A 12,668-nucleotide genomic window follows, 5' to 3' on the forward strand; every position below is an offset into this window, starting at 1 on the left:
TTACCTCCTGTTCTGCGGAAAATTATACTTGGGAGGCATCACCTGTCTTCTGCCCATTCCATGAGATCGTGAGAGCAAGCAGTCTATATACATGTCCCAGAAATCCTGAGCTATGCTTAAGAAGACATTATAATGTCTAGGCCGCTGGGATTTTTGCAAAAACAACATGAAATTCCAGAAAGCATCCACATTGTGCTGTATCTTGAGTTCCTTGAGATCTATCAATGTCAAAGAGCAAGAATTCCAGCATTGGAAATCAATATCTTCTGTGATGCCTGGGCTGATACTGGCAAGCACCCCCTTTTGAAATTCAAAGTCAGCATTAATCAGATTGATCAGCATCATGCAGCCCAGTGGTAGGTAGAACTGTCCTCTTGTGGCAAAACCCATATTCTATAGAGAAAAAAAAAATGAGGGAATATATTTTTAAGTTAAAAAGAAAATTATTCAATTATTCAATGATCTATTTAAACCTAAAATTTTACAAAGACATATATATGTATGTGTTTTTGATCAAGCCAAATTTGTCTACTATGTATTTGTTGATTTTCCTCTAAGTTGCTGACTCTCAAACCTTGTTTTGAAAAGATACAGTTACAATCTATTTACCAATGTTCTGATAAAGTCTTCAGCAGCCACTGAAATGCAATACTTGTTTTTGAAGATGTGATGGATTCATTTCATCACAGACTTTTTGAGCTGAAAGAAATCTTTGTTTAAAATTTTTTTTTAATGTTTATTTATTTTAGAAAGAGAGACACAGCACAAGCAGGGGAGAGGCAGAGAGAGAGGGAGACACAGAATCTTAAGTAGGCTCCAGGCTCAGAGCTGTCAGCACAGAACCCGATGTGGGGCTTGAACTCACGAGCCGTGAGACCATGACCTGAGTTGAAGTTGGATGCTTAACTGAGTAAGCCACCCAGACACCCCTGAAAGAAATCTTTAAAAACATATGCTCCAACCTTTACAAATTAGAAAAATTCTCAACTGATATGGCTATGCACATTCTCAGGTCTCCTGTGTCCGTATCTAAGACTCCTACCACAACACATTCCAACTAAGTGAATCAGAACAGGCTATTCCATGTGTAACCATGAGAAAAAGGTGTTTTTTTCCCCTAAATTTTAGATGTAACCAATCTATTAACCCAAGTGGTGTTGGATGTTCGAGCACCATTTAAAGTTTCAAAGTTACTGACACTTCTTCCATTTCTATTCATTGACAAATATTTGTTATGCACTGATGTCTGGTGGGTCACTGGCTACTCTCAGGTTGTTCAGGATCTGTTTGCAGAAGATTAAACAGACATACCTTTAGGAGCAGGAAGACAATAAAGGTGATATGAGCTAATATGACATAGTGTAGGGCCAATGACATTCAGCAAAATCTTGCCATTTTCTAATGGTCTTTGTTCAAGTTTCCCTGCCAAATCATCACTCAGTAAACTGGCTACATGAGTGGACGTCAAGGACTAAATTGGCTTTGAATTGCTACAGAGCTGGCATTGGAAAAGTCCCTGACACAACCTTGACAGCCATGGCCGAGGCGTGGAGAGGGGGGACAAATCCAGAAGACTCACCACCTCCTTACCCATATACCACCGTCTGACATCTCCTCCAAAATAATTTAGGGTAAAGAGACAAAAGAAAAAAATAAAACAAAAAACTTTGCTTATTCAGGTCTTTTCACATCGTCAAAATCTGTGCAGATTCCCAAACTGAGCTGGCAGTGTCAAATGTATGATAGAAGTTCTAAAAGGAAATGACTGGCTGGGGCCTGAGAATTTTCTTCCACGAGAATTTCAGGTTACACTCCCCACTAGTGCCCTCCTCCAGGTAGGGTCATCTGGACTCGCTCGCAAGAGGGAGCCCGAGCGGAAATGGAGTACCTCTTGTCTGCGCCGAGGCGCGCTTCCAGCGCGGTGTTCTGTGTGCGCTGAGCTCCCTCGAAGGTTGCAGGCGGCTCCTGCCAGGTAGGGACAAGAGGACTCAGAAGGCTCCAGACGACCCCCGGCCCTCCCGGCTCCCACCCCTTGCCCAACCAGGTCCCACCCCAGTGGCAGGCGAAAGGCGGGAAGCTGCCCTCCACGCGATCCTCTACGCGCGCCGCGAGCACCTCAAACTCGCCCAGCTGAAGGGTGTCCGCAGTTCGATGCTCCGGGTCTGGAAGGCTCTGGCTCGCCGATGGCGGCGCTGCGGGCTCTGTTGCGGCCTCGCGAGTGGCGCCCTAGTCAGCGCGCAGCCCGAAACCACGCTCCTTTTCTAGGGAAAGAGTGAGGGGGCAGAGAGTGGGTGGTCACGCTGCCGAGACCCAGCTCTCATCTTGCCCACCTTCCCACACTGGGCACCCACTGGACCCGCCACTCCCTGCCCTCTGTTGCTGCTCCTGTCATGCCCTCCTCCCAATTTTGAAATTACAGTTGCTCAGGTCTTCCTCGCCCTCCCCCCTCCCTTCTACCTTTCTGCCTTTGAGAAGATCCATCACAGCAGTCAGTCCACTATATATTCCAGCTGTCTCCTCCCTGCACCCACCCAGCCTTCACACCCTATTCTCCTGTCCAGAGAAAAACTTTCGTAAGGCTATGGACCCTATTGAAATGAACCTCCTTGATGAGTTCTAACCTCTAGCGAAGCACCATTTAAATTATTAATAGTAACACATACACATTGCAACGTTATCTTCCCCTCTACCTAAATACACAGTGTTTAACTTTGAGAAGATAGTTTTCTTTAGTCTTTGGTAGAATGAAGACTTTGGGCAAGTCCCTTAAATATCTGTATATTGTGCATCAATCTCAGCCTTGACACATCGTTTGGACTGTATGTTTAAGTCTGACTTCTATCCCCAAATCCCAAAAGTAATCATTACATGGAGCTGTAAGGGAAACGAACCCAAAGCTAGTTGTCTTAACCCAACTTACCCTTAAGCAGGTCACCCTTTCCTCACTGGTTCTTGAGCTGGGATGGTTAAGATTATGGGCCAAACTCAACAGCCAATTTCCCAGCAGTTGTCTTCTCTAAAGCTCACTTCTCCCAACTCTACCATTATACAAAAAGCTGCACTCTGCCCTCCTCATTATATGAGTGCAGCCATCATTATTAGTCTTGCCCTGGCAATACCCTTCCATGTCCCTTCCATCTCTAGGACTAGCTCCTGTACAAAACAGAACTGCAGAGTGAGTCATTTACTCTGATTAGGTAGAACACACACAAATCCATCTCATACCAGATTTTCTTCAGCTCTAGGTTTCCAGGCATTTCAGTCCACTATTAACCATGGCCTCTTAAAGTTAGCAGAGACATTAAAAGTTACCTAATCCAACATTCAGCATTCTATCTGAAGTTTAAACCCTGCACTCTCCCAAAGAATTCTTCAACCACCAAAGCTGTTGCCCAATTTGACTGGGCCTTGGGCATTCCACTCCTATATACTCAGGATATAAACCATCAATTCACAGAAGAGTAATACCCCAAATCCAGTATATATGAGAAAAGATGCTCACATTCAAGGAGATAATGCATTGTTTTCTCTCATTAAAGTTTAACAAAAATTGAAGCATTTGATATTATACAATGTTAGCAAATTTTTGAGCAAATGAATATTTTCATATACTTTTGAGAAGAGTGTCAGCTAGTAAGTATAAGCACCATAGAAGAAAACTGGCATAATTTCTTTAACCTGAAAATGATCCAGAAATTCTGCTCTTGGTTCTACCCTCAAGTCAATGAGAAAACATATCTACAATGTGACTGATTTCTCTCCAGGGTCCACTGCTACATTATAAATAGAAATTGCCTAAATGATGACAAATGTACTTTTTTTTTTTTTTTTTAAATTTTTTTTTTCAACGTTTATTTATTTTTGGGACAGAGAGAGACAGAGCATGAACGGGGGAGGGGCAGAGAGAGAGGGAGACACAGAATCGGAAACAGGCTCCAGGCTCTGAGCCATCAGGCCAGAGCCCGACGCGGGGCTCGAACCCACGGACCGCGAGATCGTGACCTGGCTGAAGTCGGACGCTTAACCGACTGCGCCACCCAGGCGCCCCCAAATGTACTTTTTAAATTATTGTTGAGTAATCAAGAAAGTGAAATCTCCAAGGAAAGAAGAAGGGAATAGAAGAGAAAGAAGAACCAAAGGGTAAGGAAAAGAAAGCAAAGGAGAAAAAAAAGGAGGAGGATTAGAAAAGTGAGACATAGTAAATTTGGAATTTGTCAATAAATATGTATGGTGAAAGGTAAGATATTGAATTACACTTTGTAAAGTTGTTAAATATGTATGTAAAATTTCTTTGGTAGTTTCTAAATGACAGAAAAAAAGAACAAAGATTTTGAACAGGTGGAAAGTAAAAACTGAATACGAAAAAACAGATTGATTTGTGAGCAGTATAGGCAGTCTTCCTCTGTGCTTTGCTGTAGGCTACATTTTTGTCCTTTGAGTCATCTAGGGTTGACTGACTTTTCTCCCAACTCTAACATGACCCACTGTTACAGCAAGCAGGCCACTGCAGGCCTGTCCTCCTGGAGAATCCAGAGAAGTTCCAGAAGCAGAAGACAGCTCTGCTACTCTACAAAGGAGTAGTATCATCTCAGCCATGAAGCCTATTGTTGAACCTCTACCTCTTAGGTGTGGTGCTGACTCTGCTCTCCATCTTTATTAAACTGAGGGAGTCCCTGGGGGCTTCCTGGAGAACCTATTTCCTGAGAGCTCCTGGACTACCAGAGGTCAACTAGCTAGGACCACCAGAGGTCAACTAGCTAGCACACAGCCCCAAGCGCCTTCCAGAGGTGTGGGGTGTGGATAAGACCTCCCTCCACCAGCTATAACCTTGGAATACTGACCTAAGCATATCCATCCAGGTGTCAAATGTCTGGAAAGGCAAGATGAGAGTATCAGTGTTATCAGAATTATTAATCGGTCCTTGAAGGGCCTCTCTCTCTGGATGCTCCTTGTCTGGGATAAAGAGCCTGTTTAATACATAGGTGTGAGTGTGTTGCCTATAACTTTGGGATGGAGTGATGTCACTCTTCTCCCTGGGTTCTGCTGTAAGATTTGCTGCCCTTGGCAACATGGCTCTGACATCTCTTAGACGTCGGTTTGTGCTTCACATTCAGCTTTTGGGAGATGGTGTCATTTTCATCATTGTTTCCTCAACATCTGCCAAGAGTTTCTTTGGACTTGGGTAACTTATGGTCATCTTATTTGGTGTTCAGCCTCTCTTCCATGAGGGCTTGTCTATGTGCAGATAACAGTTGAAGCAGTGGGTGGGTTGGCTATAGGGAGGGGGATGAGGGAGTAGTCAGTGTCCAAGTCTCATTGTTTCACATGTTAAAGTCCCTTCTTCAACATAGTGTGTATGTTCATACATTGGTCTGAAGGGGACAGTGGGATGGTTAAGCCAGCTCAGGACATAGCATTATGGCCACCATGTGGCTTAAATGAATTTTTCTAATGAAATAAAGTTGAATATATATTTTTTAAAAAGAAAGAAAAACAGGTTAACAAATAGGAACTCAAGAAAGCAAGAATAGAGGTGAAAAAAATCATAGAAAAAATGACAAGTAGAAAGCACATTTAAAATGGAAGAACTAAATCAATAATCACAATAAACATATATGGCCTGAATTTGTCGATTAAAAGAGGAAAGATGTGGGGTGCCTGGGTGGTTCAGTCGGTTGAGCGTCTGACTTCGACTCAGGTCATGATCTCGCAGTTTGTGAGTTCAAGCCCTGCGTCAGGCTCTGTGCTGACAGCTCAGAGCCTGGAGCCTGATTCTGTCTCTTCATATTCTGTCCCTCCCTCTCTCTCTGTGCCTCCCTCGCTCATGCTCTGTCTCTCTCTCTCTCTCTGTCAAAAATAAATAAAAAAACATTAAAAAAAAAAAAGAGGGACTCACAGGTAATTAAATAGGGTGCTATTGCTTCAGAAATAGATAAATCGACAATGGAGTAGGTTAAACAGCCTGGAGACAGACCTACACATTTATGGAGACTGTGTATGTGATAAAATCAATATAGTAGATCTGTAGGAAAACAGTGGTTTCTTCAATAAATAAGGCTAGGACAATTGGTTATCCATTTGGAGAAAATCAAAGTGGATTTCTACCTCATACTATCACAAAAATCAATCACAGGTAAATTAAGAATTTAAATGTGAAAACAAAGCATTACAACTTTAAGAAGAAATTCAGCAGACTATCTTTCTGATCTTGAGTTTGGTAAGAATTTCTTACACAAAATACAAGTAGTGCCAACCATAAAAATTACTATATTTAACTACATTTAAATTAGTGTTCTGTTAATCACAAGACATCATAAGTAAAAATAAAAAATAACTGTAATCTGGGAGACAATAATTACAGTACACAAAACCACAAACAGATTGCAGTTAGGATCTAAGAGTTTTCCATGGAATCAACAAGAAAAGCACAGATATCATAATAGAAAACTCAGCAAAAGGCTTAAAGAGCCATTTTATAAATAAAGCATAATGAATGAATACATAAACATATTCATAACCTTACTGCAAGCAGAAAGTGTAAATTAAGACCACAATCAGATATGAACTAATACCTTTCAGGCTGCAAAAATAAAGAAGTCTAGCAATATCCAAGTATTGGTAAGCATGTAAAGTATATTAGTCAGGGTCCTCCAGAGAAACATAGAAAAAATATATATATGACTTTATATATTTAAAGAGATTTGTTACAAGGAATTAGCTCATGTAATTATGGAGGCTCAGACATCTCATGATCTGCCTTCTATAAGCTGATGATCCAGGAAATCTGATGGTGTAGTTTCAGTCCAAGTCCAAAGACCTGAGAACCAGGAGAGTCAACAGGACTAAGTCCCAATCCAAGGGAAAGAAAAAAACCCAATATCCCACCTCAGTAAGTCAGGCAATTCTCTCTCCCTCTGCCTTTTTGTTCTATTTAGACCCCCAAGACATTGGATGATGCCCACCCACATGGAAGAAGGCAACCAACCTTCTTTGCTCAGTTTACCAATTCAAAAGCTCATCTCATCCAAGAACACTCTAATAGATTCACACAGAAATCCCATGTAACCAAATATCTGGGTACCCAATGTCCCAGTCAAATATACTCATATAATTAACCATCACATGAAGCAACAGGCACTGTCACACAGCTAAGAAAGCATGAATTGATTTGATTAGTCTAGAACACAAGTTGGCACTATCTTGTAATTTGAACAAGCACATAACCTGCAAGATGTCTTTTCACTCCAGGAGTGTGTGTGTGTGTGTGTGTGTGTATTTAATTTTTTAATATTTATTTTTGTGAGACAGAGAAAGGCAAAGCACATGCAGGGAAGGTCAGAGAGAGACAGAGACACAGAATCCAAAGCAGGCTCTAGGCTCTGAGCTGTCAGCACAGAGCCCAATGTGGGGCTTAAACCCACAAACTGTAAGATTATGACCTGGGCTGAAGTTGGATGCTCAACTGACTGAGCCACCTAGGCACCCCTCCAGGAATATATCTTGAAGAAATTCTTGCATGTGGGTACCAAGAGACATACACTAGAATGGAATATTCTTAGCAACAGTGTTCATAAAAGCAAAAAAACTTAGAAACAGTCAAAATGACCATTAACAGGAGAAAGGATAAATTAACTGTGATATGTTCTCACACTAGGATGTTACTGTGTAGTGAAAATGAATAGACTCCAGCTATACTCATTATAGATGAAAAAATAATTTTCAGAAAATACCATTTTTATAAATTTCAAAGACAAACAAAATGAAACCATATTTTCTTTACAAATACATGTATATTATAAAATAATTTTAATAGTAAGAACATGATTAACATGAAATTCAGGAGAATGGTTAAGTTTGGGTATACAAGGGAATGAGATCTAGAAAGAGTGGGGGCACCTGGATGGCTCAGTCACTTAAGCGTCCAACTTTGGCTCAGGTCATGACCTCAGAGTTTGGGAGTTTGAGCTCTGCCTCAGGCTCTCTACTGTCATCACAGAGCCTGATTCTGATCCTCTGTCTCTATCTCTCTCTCTCTCTCTGCCCCTCCCATGTGCACTTGCTTGCTCTCTCTCAAAAATAAATAGACATTTAAAAAAAAAAAAGATCTAGAAGAATGTATACAGAGCTTCAATGAATGGTGGATTGATTAGTCATTATGACTATGGTTTCCAACATATGTATGTTTTGTATATTCCTTTATATTATTGAATAGTGTATAATAAAAGTGTTAGGATAATGAGAGCCTAATATATTTCAAATACAGAAAGACAAAACTTGCTGACTGGTCACAATGATTTGAAATGGAAAGAGAAGAAAACTAATGTTTTTAGCATACCTGCCTATGGGCATGACAATAACAAATATGAAAGATGGAAAGGGAGGTGATTAGTGGGGAGGATAAGTTTGATTTAGTATTTGTTGCATTAGAATTGATTTTGGATTTTCTGGAATATCTAAAATTTAGCTAGAAATATAATTAAGTTGAAAGGTCTCTATTTTGATAGAAAATTGCTGCTTTGAGAATATACATTGATAAGATACAGTTGAGAAGATGGAGGACTATGCCCAAATTTAGGGAGTCTATGAACTGCAAATGGAATCAATGAAGGAAGGAGAGAAAGAACACTCAGTCTATATAAGCTCTAGGATAGTATAATATCACAGAACCAAAGGGAGGATGCTATGGTCTGAATGTTTGTGTCCCCTCAAAATTCATATGTTGAGGTCCTAACCCATAAAGGTGATGGCACTAGGCCTTGGAGAGACTTAAGTCATGAGGATGGAACCCTCATGAATGAGATTAGTGTTTTATAAAATGGGCTCCAGAGAGATCCTTAGTGCCTTCTAACATGTGAGGACACAGTAATGACCCAGTCTTTGGTATTTTGTTGTAGCAGCCCAAACAGACTAAAACAGAAGGTATAATTCAAGAAGCAGGGGTGCCTGGTAGAGTATGTATATAACTATTGATCTCAGGGGCATGAGTTCAAGTCTAACATTGGTCATGGAGCCTACTTAATAATAGGAAAAAAAAAAGGAGAAGGCAGAAAGAGGAAGAGCAGGAGGAGGAGGAAGAGGAGGAGGATGAAGAGGAAGAGGAAGAAGAAGAAAGGAGAAAGGAGAAGGAGAAGAAGGAAGAGGAGAGGGAGGAGGAGGAAGTGGAGGAAGAGGAGGAGGAGGAGGAGGAGGAGGAGGAGGAGGAGGAGGAGGAGGAGGAGGAGGAGGAGAACCAGAAGACAGCAGTTAGTCAAACACTTTAGAGAAGGTTAGGAGAACTGGTCTTGAAATAAGATTTTTCATTTGGCAAAAAGAAGGCGCAGTAGTGAAATTCAAAAACACACAATCCATTTTAAAATAGCTATGAAAAATTCATGCAGAAGTTTAGATTTAACAGTCAGTATCTGTAAAGCCAAGTTAACTAATCCAACTAATTTATCATTATATCCAAAGCAAAACCTTTAACTAAGCAGATATGTTTTCAAAGACATGCATTATTTTTATTAAAATCACCGTCACCGGCAGCAGTATATTCATCACCATCCTATCATGATCATCTGTTCACAGCACAACCCTGGCCATCCAGAGACTCCATCTCTGAGTTGTATGATAGAGCATCTCTCATTTTCTGTCACATTAGGCCCTAACCTACTTCAAAGTCCCTTCTACTTAATTCAGTCTTACTTCTGCACCTAGGTGTTCATTTTCATTACATTCCTTGGCATCTATTCCTATTTGTATTTGGCATCTATACTACCTATGTTGTCTTTTTTCTATGAAAACGTGTCATCTTTCCTACTAGTTTATAAAAAATACTACATTTATTTCATATTTTTCTAGTTACTGGCATATAATACAATAGGCACTCAATAAATATTTTTAAGCTCATTTCTACTTCATATCCATAATATTCCCTCCATGTAGGAAGATCTGTCAAACCCAAGTCTTGCAGAACTCTAGTGTTGCCTGTGAAGACTGCCTGGTTTAGTCAGGCCAGTAGTAGTCTAGTCATTCCCCCCAACCCACCATTCTTCCTACCTTCCAATCACTTAGTTGCAGTTCTGTCACACTTGTGTTTATTCCAGTTCTCCTTTATACAGCATGCTTCTCCAGGAAATACTACCATCATCACACCCCACAGAATTTAGAAGAGCACTCCACACACACAGCAGGGACATGTTGACTGACTAATGCTGAATACCTACAAAAAGAATAATTTTCCAATTCATTGATCTTCTGACTCATTATAATGAAAGACATTAATTTAAAACATCTACAATTGCAATTGCCTCTAGTAAACCTTAATAATGATGTATTTATCAAAATGTGATTCAATGACCTTAGGGAGAAAGAGCAGGAAATGAAGTTGAAACCAATAAGTACCCTGCAGAGAAAACAAGCACTCCTTGACTGTGACTAATTGAAGGGAAATTAGAAGGCATAATTTTTTCAGGAACACAGAGACAAAGATGAACAGAATACTGTCTCTGGAAATAAGAGAAAAAGTTCAGGAGAAAAGTTGAAAAAAATCACTAATCCTTACTCTTGCCAAAAAATTAGTAGAAAATATTGTTGACATTGTTTAAGAAGAAAAAGAAATAAAAGTGTATTTTAGGTTTACTTTATCTTTATCTTTAGTTTAGCTGCAATATAGAAAGTATACAATTATTATGTATTCCAGGATCCTAATTTTACCTGTTTGCATTATTTTGTAGTGGTTAAGGATCACAATATGTATCCTTCACTTTTCACAGGATATTTAGGATTAATATTGAATTGATTCATGTAACATGTAGAAATCTTACAAAGTAGTTCATTTACTCACCCTTGCATCCTTTTTGCTAAAGTTGTCAAATGTACTACATCTGTGTACATTATAAACGTCATGATACAATGTTATAATTTCCAGTGCTCTTCATTCCCCCTCTCTGCCAAGACCTAAATTTACATGTTTTTATTTCTCTTTAGCCTGAAGAGCCTCCCTAATATTTCTTGTAGAAAGAACTGTAGTTATAAATATAGGGCTTCCCTGAGTTCCATGAGTCATTCTAGTGAATTGTAGAACTTTAAGGGTAGTGGGAACCCTTAAATATATAGCTAGTGGGTCAAAGGCACAGGTGGTCTAGGAAGCCTGGAATTTCAGATAATTTCTGAAGTGAGGGGAGGATTGTGCCCTTAACTTGTGAAATTTGACCTAAATCTGGGTACTGAGCATTAGAGTTGTAGTTGTAGTACACACAACTAGGCATATTATCATTAAATTTTAGAAAAGTAACACATTCTAAAAGATGGCAGAGAACAATGGTACATTACATACAAGGGAATTATGAACTGAATGATTGACAACTTCTCATCATAAAAGTAATGCAGACTAGAAAACAGGTGGAACATCATCTTTAAAGTGGTGGAGGGGAGAGGGGAACAAAACCGTATCAACTCAGAATTTCTACATCTTGTGAAAATGATCTTACAAGAATAAGGGTGAAATAAAATATATTTTCAGATAAAGAAAACTAAAAGTATATGTTGACAGTGGGCTCCCTTGTATGCAATGTACTATGGTTCTCTGACATCTTTCAGAATTACATGGTTACATGTAAATTACATAGTTAATCTTTCTGGTGTGGCCAGCCCCCCTGAGTCATCTCATTAGCATAAACTCAAGTAAGGTCCCGGGGGACCATAATAAATAATAAAGACATTCCTGTCATTCAAAGAAATTCCAAAGACTTAGAGGTTACCTCCTAGGAACCAGGGACAAAGGCCAGCCAATTCTTTATGATAGATGCAGTTTTCTTTGTATTTATACTGTTGGGTTTGTTGTACTTCTTGAATGTGTAAATTTATATCTTTCACCAAATTTGGAAAATATTCAGCCATGTTTTCCTTAGGTATTGTTTCTGCCCATTTTTCCTCTCTCTCATCTTCTTCTGAGACCCCCAGTTACATGCATCTTAGACTTTTTGATATGTGTTTACTGTTTATTTTTATTTCAACATTTTTTTGTGTTCTTCAGGTTAATTTCTATTGACTTATCTTCAATATTCCTGGCTCTGTTTTGTCATCTACATTCTGTTGTTAAATTCATCTGGTGACTTCTTCAAAAAATTTTGTTGTTTGAGACAGAGAGAGAGAGATTGAGTGCAAGCAGGGGAGAGGGACAAAAGGAGACAAAGAATCATAAGCAGGCTCAGCACAGAGCCCAACACAACAATTCAGGGAATTTTTTTTTTTTTTTTGATGTTTATTTATTTTTGAAAGAGAGACAGTGAGAGGGGAGGGGCAGAGAGAGAAGGAGTCACAGAATCCGAAGCAGGCTCCAGGCTCCAAGCTATCAGCACAGAGCCCGATGTGGGGCTCGAACTCACGGACCGCGAGATCATGACCTGAGCTGAAGTCGGACACCTAACCGACTGAGCCACCCAGGCACCCCAGGGAACTTTCTTAGGTGTAATAAATATCACTAGTTTGAATTCATTAGAGTGACACCCAGTGTTAGTCAAAATTCTATATTATAAAATATTGCCAAAGAAATGTTATAACTTTTCATTACTTTTTAAGGACTTTGCTAGCAAAGTGCTAAAAACAGAGCTTCAGAAAAGATATATTTTATTAAGTATCTTAAAAACTGAAATTAGCATACACACATACAAAAAGATCATCTAATATTA

The 12,668-nt window shown here is 39.6% G+C and overlaps 1 protein-coding gene across 3 annotated transcripts in view; it reads right to left on the reverse strand.

Moving 5' to 3' along the window:
- The window catches only part of FAM237B (family with sequence similarity 237 member B), a 29,261-nt gene continuing 16,593 nt past the window's right edge, over positions 1-12,668 (reverse strand). For 2 of the 3 annotated variants that reach the window (XM_045497006.1, XM_045497007.1), the window contains 4 exons: positions 10,036-10,198; positions 2,116-2,261; positions 1,889-1,965; positions 1-393 (listed from right to left, as the gene is read on the reverse strand). In XM_045497006.1, coding sequence (XP_045352962.1) covers positions 1-390 — 390 coding nt within the window. In that variant the 5' untranslated portion in view covers positions 391-393; positions 1,889-1,965; positions 2,116-2,261; positions 10,036-10,198. The remainder of the gene's footprint in view (positions 394-1,888; positions 1,966-2,115; positions 2,262-10,035; positions 10,199-12,668) is intronic. The other variant, XM_045497008.1, reaches the window with a different exon arrangement.

The sequence above is a fragment of the Leopardus geoffroyi genome, chromosome A2, assembly GCF_018350155.1.
Source record: "Leopardus geoffroyi isolate Oge1 chromosome A2, O.geoffroyi_Oge1_pat1.0, whole genome shotgun sequence".
In the NCBI taxonomy this organism is placed as follows: domain Eukaryota; kingdom Metazoa; phylum Chordata; class Mammalia; order Carnivora; family Felidae; genus Leopardus; species Leopardus geoffroyi.